This window comes from Nomascus leucogenys, chromosome 11 (genome assembly GCF_006542625.1).
Source record: "Nomascus leucogenys isolate Asia chromosome 11, Asia_NLE_v1, whole genome shotgun sequence".
Lineage (NCBI taxonomy): Eukaryota > Metazoa > Chordata > Mammalia > Primates > Hylobatidae > Nomascus > Nomascus leucogenys.
In genome coordinates this window covers 45,282,036-45,297,644 of record NC_044391.1, presented here as the reverse complement: position 1 = coordinate 45,297,644, position 15,609 = coordinate 45,282,036, and the positions used below count along the sequence as shown (strand labels likewise).

Here is a 15,609-nt window from a genome sequence, read left to right as displayed (position 1 = left end):
GGTGCAGTGGCGTAATCTCAGCTCACTGCAACCTCCGCCTCCCAGGCTCAAGCGATTCTCCTGCCTCAGCCTCCCAAGTAGCTGGGACCACAGGCATGCGCCACCACTCCTAGCTAATTTTGTATTTTTAATAGAGACAGAGTTTCAACATGTTGCCCAGGCTGGTCTTGAACTCCTGACCTCAAGTGATCCACCCGCCTCGGCCTCCCAAAGTGCTGAGATTACAGGTGTGAGCCACCACACAGGGCCAGTATGTTTAACTTTATAAGAAGGTGCCAAACTTTCCCAAAATGACAAAGCATCTTATATTCTGTCCAGCAACATGTGAGAGTTCCAGTCGCTGCATGCCCTCACCAGCCTCTGTGTTTCATTCATTACATGGGCAAGTGATGCTACCACATTGTGGTTTTATTTTATTTATTATTTTTTAAAAACATTTTTTATAGAGACAAAGTCTTGCTATGTTGCCCAGGCTGGTCTCGAACTCCTGGGCTCAGATGATCCTCCTATCTCAGCCTCCCAAAGTGCTGGGATTACAGGCGCGAGCCACCGCACCCAGCTGACATTGTGTTTGTAATTTGCATTTTTCTGAAGACTGCTAAGATTTGAGCATCTTCTCAATGTGTCTTCCCCATTATTAATCATGTTGTGAACTACTCAGATGAATATTTTAAACATAATTCCATAGAACAAACTTGTAGCCCCTTTGAAGTATGAGAACCAGCAGATGAATGGTCAAGATGGATTCAGAAGGAAGCAAACAAATGAGCAATGTTAGAAAACAGTGACGTCAGAGTGGGAGGGGTGGAGATGTCCTCTTAGGGAGTGTCTGAGAATTTCCAGGCAGCTGGGAGAGCTGACCCCATCAGCACACCAGCTCCCCCAGGTGCTGTGGGGTACGGAAGGGGCTGCATGCCCTAAGATTCGTGGCCTGGAGAATTCCTTAGTATCTCAGCCCATGGTTCTCTTAAACCAGAGACAGTGTCACGCCTATAATCCCAGCATTTTGGGAGGCTGAGACGGGCGGATCTCCTGAGGTTAGGAGTTCGAGACCAGCCTGGCCAACTTGGCGAAACCCCGTCTCTACTAAAAATAAAAAAATTAGCTAGGCGTGATGGTGCATGCCTGTAATCCCAGCTACCCAGGAGGCTGAGGCAGGAGAATCGCTTGAACCCGGGAGGCAGAGGTTGCAGTGAGCTGAGATCACGCCATTCCACTCCAGCCTGGGTAATGAGAGAGAAACTCTGTCTCAAAAAAAAACAAAAACCAGAGACAGTGGTTGGGCTTCAGGGAAGCAGGTCGAACTGCTGGGGCCTCAGCCTCTTTGCTGCCTCCAGGGCGTGCATGGTTTGCTCCTGTCCTAAGCACATTTGATCATGTCACTGCCTGCAATTCTGTCTTCTTTGCTCCAAGACAGATAGATTTGGATCCGTTTTTTTCCTTTTTCCTCACCAAGTTCAGAAAAAGAGAAAAGTGTTGCTTGGCTATTTCATTACACACCAAAGTACAAAATGGGGAGGAAATGTTTCCTGCATATACTGTGGGCCCCAAATAAGAAACTCACCGTTGCCCTTCCCTTCCCTCTTCTGTCCCCTGGAACTTGGCTCCCCTCTCACTTCCTTGGGACCTTGTTATAGTTGACTCCTAAAATTGCCGCTGCCACACACACACACCCACACGGATCAGGGGAATCTGTGTTTAGAAATCATCATGAGGATGGGCACGGTGGCTCACGCCTGTAATCCCAGCACTTTGGGAGGCCAAGGCGGGTGGATCACTTGAGGTCAGGAGCTCAAGACCAGCCTGACCAACATGATGAAACCCCATCTCTACCAAAAATACAAAAATTAGCTGGGCGTGGTGGCATGCACCTGTAATCCCAGCTACTCAGGACGCTGAGGCAGGAGAATCGCTTGAACCTGGGAGACAGAGGTTGCAGTGAGCGGAGATCACGCATTGCACTCCTGCCTCCGAGACAGAGTGGGACTCCGTCCAAAAAATAAAAAAAGAAATCATCGCGAGGTCTAGAATGTATTCAAGACCCAGAAAAAAGGCCAGGGACAGTGGCTCACACCTATAATTCTAGCACTGTGGGAGACTGAGGTGGGAGGTTTGCTTGAGGCTAGGAGTTCGAAACCAGCCTGGGCAACCTAGTGGGACTCAGCCTCTACAAAAAATAAAAAAAAAATAGCTAGGTGTGGCAGTGCGCACCTATGGTCCCAGCTGCTCAAGAGGCTGAGGTGGAAGGATGGCTTGAACCCAAGAGTTTGAGGCTGCAGCGAGCCATGATCCACTACACTCCAGCCTGGGCGACAGAGCAACACCTGTCTCAATAAAATAAAAAAAAATTTAAAAAAAGGTGGTTCACTAAAGATGGCAAGGATCAGGCTTCACAGCAGATATGGGGGTTTGCCCAGCCCCGATAGAGTGAGCCATCCTAATAACAGCCACACAGTTTTGTGGATTGTCCAGTGTGCACGCTGCACATGCCTTTGTGTTTAGTTGTCTCAGGAACGCGACAGGGTGGGCACTGCGACTGTCCCCGGTTAGAGAGGAGGATGATGAGGCACAGAAAGGTTGTCACTTGTCCCAGGTCACTGCTGTGAGCAGCATAATCAGGATATGAACGGAGCCCTGTTGGGTCCCAGAACCCCTCTGTAAGCTCCACCCACAACCCCTCACCCACAGAGTGTGAGCGCTTCCCAGGCCTCAGAGCACCCAGGTTGGGAGGGTGCCTCCACGGTCGCCAGCTGCCCGGAGACTGTGCCTGGCCCAGGGTTTTAGCACATCTCTCACGCTGTCCCCTGCCCAGCATGTCAAGTTTGGGGTAGGAAGGCCAGCAGGTCACTGACGGCTGATCCAGAGAACTAGGGGACAGGATCAGGGCCTTTTGAGGGCAGAGCTGGGGCAGGAGAATGCAGGGGCAGCCAGGATGGGGAGGAAGCTGCCCTTTGACCTGTGCATGCATTCAACTGATGATGCCACCAGGCTGGGCACCAGGGATACCGGGTGAGCCAGGCAGGCATGTTTTCTGCCTTATTGGAGCTGAAAGTTTGGTGGGAGAATTGGACAATAACAGGGACACGATGATGATAAAACATTAACAGTAATGCCGAGTATAAAGTGGAAACTAGGCCGGGCACGGTGGCTCACATCTGTAATCCCAGCACATTGGGAGGCCGAGGCAGGCGGATCACTTGAGGTCAGGAGTTCGAGAGCAGCCTGGCCAACATGGTGAAACCCCATCTCTACTAAAAATTAGCCAGGCATAGTGGCGGGCGCCTGTAATCCTAGCTGCTCGGGAGGCTGAGGCAGGAGAATCACTTGAACCCGGGAGGCAGAGGTTGCAGTGAGCCGAGATTGTGCCACTGCACTCCAGCCTGGGCAACAGAGCAGTCTCTGTCTGAAAAAAAAAAAAGTGGAAACTGTCACAGTGTGCAGAAAGAGATTTGTAGGGTTTGGGGAGCATCTCTGAGCAAATCACATTTCAGGTGAGGTTGGAATAATGCAAAGAAGTCAGTGGGGATGAGAACATTCCAGGGAAAGTGAACAGCTAGTTGGAGACCCTGAGGTGGTGGCGACAAGGCCCATGTGGTGAGAACTGAGATCAGGGAGGGGACAGGGGCAGAGTATGTGGAGCCTTGTGGGCCATGGGGAGGCCATTGTCCTGTACTGAGAGTGGGACAGGAGCCGCAGGTCTCAGTCTCCTGCGCAGAGGAGGGGCGGGATCTGACTTGGGTGTTCCCAGGAGCCCCTGGCTACAGATTACTGTCAGGTGGCGTGGGAGCAGGACCAGGTGGGGACAGAGGTAGGCAGAGATGCACGATTCTGGATATAGTATTTTAAAGGCAGCATTAACCACATTTCCTGATGATGCCTAGTTGTGGACATGAGAGAAGTCAAGGATGCCACAGGGGTTTTGGCCATAGCAGCTGAAAGGAGAAGCCATGAACTGAGCAGGAAAACCGTGGGAGATGCAGGTTTGGGGGAAGGTACAGCCCTTGGCCTTGGCCTTGGCCATGTTCGGTGAGAGGTGCCCGATAGATACCCAAGTGGAGGTGCTGCAGGGCAGCCGAGTTCAAGTCTCAAGTCAGGGGCAGAGGTCAGCCCAGAGGCAGAGCGCTGGAGTTGTCCGTTATCTGTGGTTTTTGAGGCCGGATGTGACTGCCATGGGCTTCGCTCTGTAGAAATGTGGTTTCCCAGCATGACTGCCCGCCTCCCGGGGAACCGGCCCCTTCTGGGCATATAAGGATGCCCCAAAGAGGAAAACCATCAATGGAGGCAGAGCAGGTGGACAGAGAGGCCGGCCTCCCCACTTTCTCGCATCCATGGTTCCCCAGTGAAAGCCACACAGGCAGTGACACCCTCAACTGAGACTAGACCACGTCCAGCCAGGCCATTCTCTGCGGTGGCCCTGAGTGCTCTGCACGGTCACCCAGGCCACTTTCCCCAGCAGGAACGTGGGCCCGAGAGTACCCTGGGCTTGCACCGGAGGTGGCAGTGTGATTGCGAGCTCGGGGTCCCACAGGCCTGGTGGGCAGTTCTGAGTCGGGCGTGTGCTTGGTGTGTGGCCCAGCAGTGACCTCCTCCCCCTCGGTGTCAGGTTCCACTCCTGTAGTGGACATCCTAGGTGTCTCTCTTTCCAGGGCAGTTTGTGGGAGGTCCAGTGAGATAATGCCAGCCAAGCCCACGGCCCATCATTAGGAGAACAAGACCTCCTGCCCATTGGGCACTCACTGTCCACCACTGCCAGCATTGCCGTTGTTGGTGAAGCCGAGGGAGAAGGCAGGGCTTGACAGCACAGGCGCTAAACCAGGCCGGCCTGAGCCCCACGTTCTGCCTGGCCCTTTCCCACTGTGCGACCTTGGACCAGCTGCTTAACCTCTCCGAGTCTTGTTCCACATCTATCGGAGATGCTCCTGATACCCACTTCACAGTGGTACTGGGAGGACGCAGCAGGGTAATGTACACAGAGCGCTTATGAATAGCGCCTGACACAGAACACACGCTTAATGGGAATTATCATTATGTTAATGATCTTGAATACCATAGTGATCAAAAGTCAGCTTTGGGGTTAAACCACCAGCGTTCAGCTCCTCAGTTAGTGCATTTGTAATTTCCATAGATAATATCTAAATGCCCTCCACTAGGGTTGGTCAATTTTTTTTATTTATTTATTTATTTATTTTTTATTTATTTATTTTTTTTGAGACGGAGTCTCGCTCTGTTGCCCAGACTGGAGTGTGATGGCATGATCTCGGATCACTGCAACCTCCACCTCCCAGGTTCAAGCAATTCTCCTACCTCAGCCTCCCGAGTAGCTGGGGCTACAGGCATGTGCCATCACACCCAGCTAATTTTTTTTTATTTTTAGGAGAGACAGGGTTTCACCATGTTGGTCAGGCTGGTCCTGAACTCCTGACCTCAAATGATCCCCCAACCTTGGCCTCCCAAAGTGCTGGGATTACAGGCATGAGCCACCGCGCCTGATCAATTTTTTTTTTTTAAGGTCAACAAGATACTTGGTTCAGGCATACTGACTAGGCTGGAGAGGTTAAACCAGTTGACATCCACAGCAGCTGCTACTCTTTTTTTTTTTGAGACGGAGTCTCACTCAGTCGCCAGGCTGGAGTGCAGGGGTGCAATCTCGGCTCACTGTAGCTTCCTCCTCCCAGGTTCAAGAGATTCTTCTGCCTCAGCCTCCCGAGTAGCTGGGACTACAGGTGCACACCACCACATCCAGCTATTTTTTGTATTTTTTTTAGTAGAGACGGCGTTTCACCATGTTGGACAGGATGGTCTCAAACTCTTGACCTCGTGATCTGCCCGCCTCGGCCTCCCAAAGTGCTGGGATTACAGGCGTGAGCCACCGCGCCAGGTCTGACATCCACAGCAGCCGCTACTCTTAAACCTGCTTCACCTTTGGACCAGCAATTCCACCAGTAGAACTCCCTGTCCCACACACAGTCCCACGCTTGCTCAAAGTCACATGTAGAGGGAAGGCCATTGCAAGACTGTTGAAGATAACCTAAATATCCATCAGTAGGAAACTGGCAGGTCATTGATGTACATTCACTTAGTGCAATACTATTAGGGTAACATCACGTTCAATTATGTGAAGACCTATTGTGAAGATATAAAGAGAAAAGCAAGTATAGACATATTACAAAGTGAAAAATTAAATTGTAGGACAGTGTTTATCATGATTCCATTTTTGTTTTTTTAAAAAAGTTATGGGCCGGGCACAGTGGCTCACATCTGTAATCCCAGCACTTTGGGAGGCTGAGATGGGTGGATCATGAGGTCAGGAGTTCGAGACCAGCCTGGCCAAGATGGTGAAGCCCCGTCTCTACTAAAAATACAAAAATTAGCCGGGTGTGGTGGCCAGTGCCTGTAATCCCAGCTACTTGGGAGGCTGAGGCAGGACAATCACTTGGCTCGGGAGGCAGAGGTTGCAGTGAGCCGAGATCACACCACTGCGCTCTAGCCTGGGTGACAGAGCAAGACTCATCTCAAAAAAAAAAAAAAAAAAAAAAAAAAACTATGTACATAAAACCAACAAAGGATTGCTACCTTGCATATGTAGAACTCTACTAACCAATAAGATAAAAGATAGTCTGGGCCAGGTGCGGTAGCTCACACCTGTAATCCCAGCACTTTGGGAGGCCCAGGCAGGTAGATCACGAGGTCAGGAGTTCGAGACCAGCCTGGCCAATATGGTGAAACCCTGTCTCTACTAAAAATACAAAACAATTAGCTGGGCGTGGTGGTGCCACGCCTGTAATCCCAGCTACTTGGGAGGCTGAGACAGGAGAATCACTTGAACCCTGGGCGGTGGAGGTTGCAATGAGCTGAGATAACACCACTGCACTCCAGTCTGAGCGACAGAGCGAGACCCCATCTCAAAAAAAAAAAAAGACAGTCAAGCTCATAAATAAATGGGTAAAGGAGGCTAGGCATGGTGGCTCACACTTATCATCCCAGGACTTTGGGAGGCTGAGGCAGGAGGATCACTTGAGGCCAGGAGTTCAAGACCACCCTGGATGCCGTAGCAAGACCTCAAAAAAAAAAAAAAACTAGCCAAGCATGGTGATGCACACCTGTAGTCCTAGCTACTTGGGAGGCTGAGGCAGGAGGATGGCTTCAACCCAGGAGTTCGAGGTTACAGTGAGCTATGATCATGCCATTGCACTTTAGCCTGGGTGGCAGGGAGAGAGGGAAATGGGATATTGTACGGCTTCACTGAGGCTCTCAGAACGGTGTCTGGCACATAGTATGTGCTGAGATGTATTCTCTGTTACTGAGTGTTGCATTCCAAGGCGTAAACTGATGGGGTCATGCCGTGGGTGAGCAGACAGGCTGGCAGAGGGGCCAGATTCTTCAGGCCCTGGCCTGAGTCACTCCTAACCACTGGTGTGTCTCCTGTTTTCCTACAGAGCCTTTGTGGCATGTGCCTGCCCAGGCCAGGCTGTCAGCCATAGCCGGAAGCAGTGGGAACAAGCACCCATCCAGGCAGGATGCAGCAGGCAAAGATTCCCCCAACAGGCATTCCAAAGTGAGTCTGGGCCCCACCCTGCCCCACCAGGGAAGCCAGGCCTACCTGGGTGTGGCCTCTGAGCTTCACACTTGAGCACATCCTCCACCTCTGCCACCTTCCACTCAGCAGAAGGGTTGAATACTTGGTCTGAGTTGGAACCAAGCAGGTTCACATTCTGGCTCCAGCCCTCATCAGCCGGGTCATCTTGGGCAAATCCCTTTACCTCCTCGAGCTGCAGTTTCCTCATTGTTCCATCAGTCATGGTAAATCAGCTGCTGTAACAGACAGCCCCGAATCTCAGTGACTTCATACAGTGCAAATGGATTTCCCTCTCCTGTAACAGCGCAGTGCAGGTATTCAGTGAGCATCTACCCACCATTCACGTGGTGATTCAGAGCCCAGGCTCCCTCCCTCTTGTGGCTCTGCTGTCCCTCAGAGGTTCCAAACCCTCTGCTGGGTCCCTGCATCTTTCCAGCAGTGGAGGTGAGTGGGAGAAAAGATCACATGGGAGGTGTTTTTTAGCCCAGGCCTGGAAATGGCACGAATCACTTCCATTCCATCACGTGGCCACACCTGACTGCAAGGGAGGCTGGGAAATGTAGTTTTGCATGTCCCAGGGAGGCTGGGAAATGTAGTCCTGTGTGTCCAGGAGGAGGAGATGGTTTGCGGGGGCTCTTGGCAATCTCTTTGTATCCATTCATTCAGTGGGTGTTTGACAAGCGCTTACAACACTCCAGGCATTGGGACCATGATGATGAAGAGGACAGACCAGCCCTGTCCTCAGGAAGCTGACTTCCCAGTGGAGGCAGCAAGCAGTAAGCAGATAAACAGATCTCTTGTATAAGAAAAAGCGCGGGCTGGGCACAGTGGCTCACGCCTATAATCCCAGCACTTTGGGAGGCCAAGGCGGATGGATCACCTGCAGTCAGGAGTTTGAGACCAGCCTGGGCAACCTAGTACAACCGCGTCTTGTATTTTGTAAAAATACAAAAATTAGCCGGGCGTGGTGGCAGGCACCTATAATCCCAGCTCCTTGGGAGGCTGAGGCACAAGAATCTCTTGAACCCAGGAGGCAGAGGCTGCAGTAAGCCGAGATTGCACCACTGCACTCTAGCCTGAGCGACAGCAGAGCGAGACTCCATCTCAAAAAAAAAAAAGAAAGAAAAGAAAAAGCACAGTCCAGGGGAGAGAGTGACAAGCACTGCAGCTCGAGGATGACGTGGTCAGAGAGGGCCTTTGAGGGGGTGACCTTTGAGCGGAAACCTTGAGTGAAGGAAGGGGGGGCCCACGAAGATCTCTCAGGGGAGAGCATTGCAGGCAGAGGGAGCAGCAGGCGCAGAGGCCCTGAGCGGGGGTGCTCAGTGTGTTCAAAGAACAGCAAGGGGGCCACCATGGCCGCAGCAATGTGATCGGGAGGGAGGGGAGTTGGGGAGATGAAGTTGGAGACCAGGACCCAAGCATCAAAACCCCGTGGGCCATGCTGGGAACTCTCACTTGTGCCTGGAGTAAGATGGAGCCACAGGTGGGGGACATCATCTAACTCAGGTGTTCCCAGCCTCCTGCTGGCTGCGTGTGGGGAATAAACAGGGGGATGAGGGTGCAGAGAGACCAGGGAGGAGGCTGCTGCCCTGGCCCCGGGGGGAGGACAGGACAGGCATGGAAAGGACCAGGCAGAGCCATGGAGCAGGAAATGACAGGTCCCGGATCTGTGTTGAGGACGCGGGCAGCAGGGTTTGCTGTTGGGCTGGACGTGAGTGAGAGCAAAAGCGGGGTCAAGGTGAGTCCACGGCTCTTGGCAGGGGCAGCTGAAAGCACGGCCGGTGTCACTGAGACAGGGAAGACGCTGCCGAGGTCAGTCTTAGATTCACTGAGATGTGGGAAGCACGTTCTGTGTGTGATGTCATTTGTTCCTCTGAGCAGCCCCACGAGACAGGCTTACTATCACCCTCCATTTTACAGATGTGGAAACTGAGGCTAAGGGAAGGTAAACCACTTGCCCAGGGTAGCCCAGCCAGTAGATGAGAAGCCAGGATTTGAAGCTGTCTGGTCCCAGGGTTCAGGCCCAGGCGGAGGGAGGACCCAGCAAGGGAAGATGCTCCCCTGCCCTGGAGTCTGGGAATGACACGCTTCTCTTGCCTCTCAGGGAGAACCTCAATACTCAAGTCATTCCAGCAGCAACACCCTCTCCAGCAACGCATCCAGCAGCCACAGCGACGACCGCTGGTTCGACCCCCTGGACCCCCTGGAGCCAGAGCAAGACCCCCTCTCCAAGGGTGGCTCTAGTGACAGCGGCATCGACACCACCCTCTACACCTCCAGCCCCAGCTGCATGTCCCTGGCCAAGGCTCCACGGCCCGCCAAGCCACACAAGCCCCCTGGAAGTATGGGCCTTTGTGGCGGTGGTCGCGAGGCCGCTGGGAGGTCCCACCACACAGACAGGCGGCGGGAGGTCTCCCCTGCCCCCGCAATTGCCGGCCAAAGCAAGGGCTACCGACCGAAGCTGTACTCCTCCGGCTCCAGCACCCCCACGGGACTGGCGGGGGGCAGCCGAGACCCACCAAGGCAGCCCAGGTAAGCTATTGCACCTAGTCTGGGTTCTGACCACCTTCCACTTCGCCAGTTCTACTTCTGCGGTCCTGATGGTGGGGTTCTCCTCCCTAGAAACACACTCACGGATGAATGCGCCTAGTCATTGGTTTGCTGACAGAATTGGGGGGCTCATGGACCTCTGCCTTATTGCCCATCCATCAGCCTTCAGGGACCCCAGGTGGAGGGAAAGAAACCCCTGGCCTTCTGTCTCTCTGTTTTCATCTGTCTCTGGTTCTCTCTGACCCTCTGTCTCTTTTTTCTTTGCTCTCTTCTTTTTTTTTTTTTTTGTTGAGACGGAGTCTTGCTCTGTCACCCGGGCTGGAGTGCAGTGGCGCAATCTCGGCTCACTGCAAGCTCCGCCTCCCGGGTTCATGCCATTCTCCTGCCTGAGCCTCTCCGAGTAGCTGGGACTACAGGCGCCCGCCACCACGCCCGGCTAATTTTTTGTATTTTTAGTAGAGACGGGGTTTCACCGTGGTCTCGATCTCCTGACCTCGTGATCCGCCCACCTCGGCCTCCCAAAGTGCTGGGATTACAAGCGTGAGCCACCGCGCCCGGCCTTCCTTTGCTCTCTTCTGAGACCAAAAGTTTTTATGCTTTCTAAAGGGTCACAGACTGCATCTGTTAGAGTGCACTTGGCTGGAGGCAATAGGAAACCGGACCCACTGTGGCTTAACAAATAAAGCTGTAACAAAGAGTCCCCTGACATGAAGTCCAGAGAGGGCAGAGCCAGGCTAGTGCTGTGGCTCGTGGAGAGCCTCAAGGATCGGCGCTCTGTGTCTCCCTGCTCGGCGTCTTTACCATGCTGGCTTGTGTCTCACGGGCCTTGAGATGGAGCTGTGGTGCCTGGCGAGTGGCAGTTGAGGACAGAGAACGGGAAAGTTGGCAGCCTCTGAGCACCTTTCCCTTCCTATGGAGAAAGCCTTTCAGCATAGAACCCCTTTCAGCAGCTGGCATCACGGGGCCATCCCAGCTACAAGGAGGTCTGGAAAGTTGTAGTTTGGTCTTCCAGGCTCTACAGTATAGGGTGATGGTCCCCACAGAAGCCCTCGAAGGCTTGTTCAGCCCAGCTGCTGGGCCCCACCCAGAGTTTCTGATTCAATAGGTCGGAGCAGGAGACCTGAGAACATGCATTGGTGTTTTTTGTTTGTTTGTTTGTTTTTTAGACGGAGTTTCGTTCTATTCACCAGGCCGGAGTGCAGTGGTGCGGTCTCGGGCGCACTGCACCCTCCACCTCCCAGGTTCAAGCGATTCTCCGCCTCGGCCTCCGGAGTAGCTGAGATTACAGGTGCCCACCACCATGCCCAACTAATTTTTGTATTTTTAGTAGAGACAGGGTTTCACCATGTTGGCCAAGCTGGTCTCAAACTCCTGACCTAAAGGGATCCGCCCACCTCAGCCTCCCAAAGTGCTGGGATCACAGGTGTGAGCCACCGTGCCCGGCTGAGAATATGCATTAAGTTCTCAGTAGATACTGATGCTGCTGGTCCCAGGACCACACTTTGAGAGCCACTCGTAGAGAGGCAGACAGGAGTAAGAGAGAAAGAGCAGGCATTGGCCGGCACAGTCTGCAGTAGAATTATGTCCACTTATACAGAAATATCTATGTTAAAAAAAAAAAAAGTGGCTTTGAGCAGTGGCTCACACCTGTAATCCCAGCACTTTGGGAGGCCAAGGCAGGCGGATCACAAGGTCAAGAGATCAAGACCATCCTGGCCAACATGGTGAAACCCCATCTCTACTAAAAATACAAAAATTAGCTGGGTGTGGTGGTGTGCACTTGTAGTCCCAGCTACTCGGGAGGCTGAGGCAGGAGAATGGCTTGAATCCGGGAGGCAGAGGTTGCAGTGAGCCAAGATCATGCCACTGCACTCCAGCCTAGGCAACAGAGCAAGACTCTGTCTCAAAAAAAAAAAAAAAAAAAAAAAAAGGTGAGGCAGTGGTTTCCAAAATCTTAACCTGTGTGTGTGATGCACTTTGATCCAGTCTACTCTATTTAAAAACGTTTAATGCTGATCAATCCCCACTCAAATGATTTCATGGCTTACAGTGTTCTCTGACAGATTTGAAAACCGCTGTGTTTGAGTGACTGTAGTGTCAGCACTTCCCCGGGCACACCGTGATCCAAGGGTCTCCTTAAGTCAAAGAGCCAGGAGAAGGGCTGAAGGAGGAAAGAGGAGACAGACAGAGAGAGAGACTGTCTGAATGTTTTAGATCTCTCAGTCCATCTCCCTAGACAAGTGGCTGTTGGTTTTTCAGGAACAGGGTCCTGCTCTATCACCCAGGCTGGGGTGCAGTAGTACGACCATAGCTCACTACAGCCTCGAATTCCTCAGCTCAAGTGTTCCTCCCACCTCAGCCCCCCAAGTAGCTGAGACTACAGGTGTGTGCCCCCATGCCCAGCTAATTTTTTAAGTTTGTTAATAGAGAAGGGGTCTCACTATGTTGTCCAGGCTGGTCTCAAACTCCTGGGCTCAAGCGATCCTCCTACCTCGACCTCTCAAAGTGCTGGGATTACAGGCATGAGCTACCACACCTGGTGACAAGTACCTCTTAATCTTTTGAACACATGGACTCTTTTGAATGGCTCCTTCATTCATTTATTCATTCACTCCATTCATAAGTATTTCTTGGGGATTTGCTCAGTCCCAGACACTGCTGGGAGCTGAGAGAAATCACGAGCACATTTGGATGAGGCCCCCAGACCTCACCACCGCCCACTGTCAAATGAGGGAAGCAGATGAGAATCAGATAATCACTGAGACAAATGAATAACTGTGCCTACCAGGGCCGGGCACGGTGGCTCACGCCTATAAACCCAGCACTTTGGGAGGCCGAGGTGGGCGGATCACCTGAGGTGAGGAGTTCGAGACCAGCCTGGCCCACATGGTGAAACTCCGTCTCTACTAAAAATACAAAAATTAGCCGGGCGTGGTGGCGGGCGCCTGTAATCCCAGCTACTCAGGAGGCTGAGGCAGGAGAATTCCTTGAACCTAGGAGATGGAGGGTGCAGTGAGCCGAGACTGCACCACTGCACTCCAGCCTGGGGAATAGAATGAGACTCCATCTTAAAAAACAAACAAAAAAACACCAATACATTGCACTCCATGGAGCCACGAGAATCTATACCAGGGGTCTCAGGTCTCAGTTGCAGTAGCCCCCATTCCAGGCACAGGACCACCACCTTAGTGAACCTGAACAACTGGGAGCATTTGAAATCCAAAACATAAAGACAGCCAGGCCTGGAGTAGACTGTGGCTGAGATGGGGGGGTGGGTATGAAATAACCCTCTCTCTAAGGAAAGGATCTGCTGAACCCAGAAATGCAGGGAATGAAATGGGAGAGGATCCCTGCTGCAAAAGAGGGCCCTGCAGTTGGGAGCTTTAATTTACATACAGACAATTGATGCTAATTGCAAATCATTCTTATCTGCTCATTAAAGCTGCTTCCTGAAGTTTTCTCCTAGGCAACCAGGCTTGAGTGTGGCACAGCATTTCCCAAAATGGGGTGCTTGAGGTGATTTGGGTAGTGCGGGGAGGAAAATGTTTTATTTTAAATGGATATATGCTTGCTTTCATGAGTATTAGGAAAAAGAGTTTGCAACTCACCCCCTGATTTTACAGATACCACCTTGGACAAGTTAAGGAGAAAATAAAATGAGTTGATTTTAAAAAACATGTCCAAGCCTGTCGCGGTGGCTCACGCCTGTAATCCCAGCACTCTGGGAGGCCAAGGCAGGTGGATCACTTGAGGCCAGGAGTTCGAGACCAGCCTGACCGACACGGTGAAACCCCATCTCTACTGAAAATACAAAAATTAGCCAGATGTGGTGGCGCATGCCTGTGGTCCCAGCTATTCTGGAGGCTGAGGCGGAAGAATCGCTTGAGTCTGGGAGGCAGAGGTTGCAGTGAGCCGAGATCACGCCATTGCACCACTTCAGCCTCAGCAACAGAGTGAGACTCAGTCTCAAAAAAAAAAAAAAAACAAAAAAAAAAAAGAAAAAGAAACATGTCCATGTGGATAAGGTGGATAAGAGTGTGGCCTTCAGTGTTAGCCCACTTGTATTCAATCCCTCCCTTGGCCACTTCTTGGCTGTGTATCCCCAGGCAAGTGACTGAACCTCTCTGGGCCACAGTTTCCTCATCTGTAAAACTAGGGATAAACCACATACCTACCTCATAGGGATGTGGTGAAGATTGAATGTACCCTTAGAACAGTGCTTTGACTTGAAGACTGCCTGTCAGAATCATGGGGTATGAAGGTGTATTTGAAAAACACATAGAAATGAGGCTTTGCCTCAGATTCACGAAATCAGAATATCTCCCCTGGTCCAAGACCTGTTACAGGCAGTGCTGGGGACACAGCGGTGACTGGGGGAGCCCCAGTCCTGCCTGACAGACGCATTCCCAAACAGAGACAGCCCAGAGGGGTCAGGTCAAGATGGGCAAGGCCCAGGCAGAGGGGTCAGGGTCAGGGTAGGGGACCCAGGGTGAAGGGTCAGGGCTGGGATACAAGGGAGCCGGGAAGAGGGGTCAGGGTAAGATGAGGGGGCACAGGTAGAGGGCTCAGGGTGGGATGGAGGGGGCCAGGCAGGGGGTTGGGGCCATGATGGAGGGGTACAGGGAATGTGGGATCCCAAAGAGGGCCCCCCCAACCCAGTTGTGAGAGGGGCCAGCTCAGTTGTGGGAGGGGCTTTCCTGGAGAAAGAGTCTGAGCTAGCCAGGGGAGTCAGGAGGGAAAAGCAGTCCAGACAGAGAATGTGGCGACTCCTACCGTCCGTCTCACCCCACCTCACTCCATTGGCCTCCCACGGTCTTCCCATTTCAATAGGCACAAGTTCCCTGGATGGTCACAGAGCCACCTGCTTGGGGCCAGACCTTGGTTCGAGTGGCCACACGTGCCTCTGCCTCCCATGGCAGCCACACTGCACTATGCACCGGGCAGCCCAGCAGCCCCCTGCATGTGCTGTCATCAGAACGTGCCCCTGGGCTGGAGTGACAGCCTGCTCCCAGCCTCTGCTCCTGGAAGGCAGGCACCTTTGAACAGGCCCAGCACTAGCACTCATTGACTGCCCTGTGTCTACCTCCACAGCACTCTGTGGCATAGAACTTGGTATTTATTCATGCAGCGAGTGCCTGCTGTGCACTGGGGCCTCTGCAGGGAGCTGGAACAGGCAGACCAGACCCCCGCTGTCCTGGCATGGACGGAGGCCCATGGGAAATAGCTAGTGAATAATGCCAAAAGTCGTGAATGAATTGTGCCAGGGGACAGCCTGCAGAGACCTGTGGGGTCTGAGGATGGATGGGATGCAGGGCTGGAGGAGGTGTCTAATCTAGCCTAGGGCCAGGGATAATGTTCCTGAACGAGGGTCACATCTGCCAAGGATGAGGGGGACAGGGAGGAGGGAGCGGTTGAAGGAGGAGGGGGCTTCAGTGGGGCTGGAGAGACATTCATCTGGGATGCAGTTATACAGGTGTTTGCTC

The 15,609-nt window shown here is 52.6% G+C and overlaps 1 protein-coding gene across 2 annotated transcripts in view; it reads left to right on the top strand.

Annotated features, from left to right (window-relative positions):
- The window catches only part of SIPA1L3 (signal induced proliferation associated 1 like 3), a 290,990-nt gene that overhangs the window by 239,772 nt on the left and 35,609 nt on the right, over window positions 1-15,609 (top strand). For both annotated transcript variants that reach the window (XM_030822249.1, XM_030822250.1), the window contains exons 14-15: window positions 7,437-7,555; window positions 9,681-10,108. In XM_030822249.1, coding sequence (XP_030678109.1) covers window positions 7,437-7,555; window positions 9,681-10,108 — 547 coding nt within the window. The remainder of the gene's footprint in view (window positions 1-7,436; window positions 7,556-9,680; window positions 10,109-15,609) is intronic.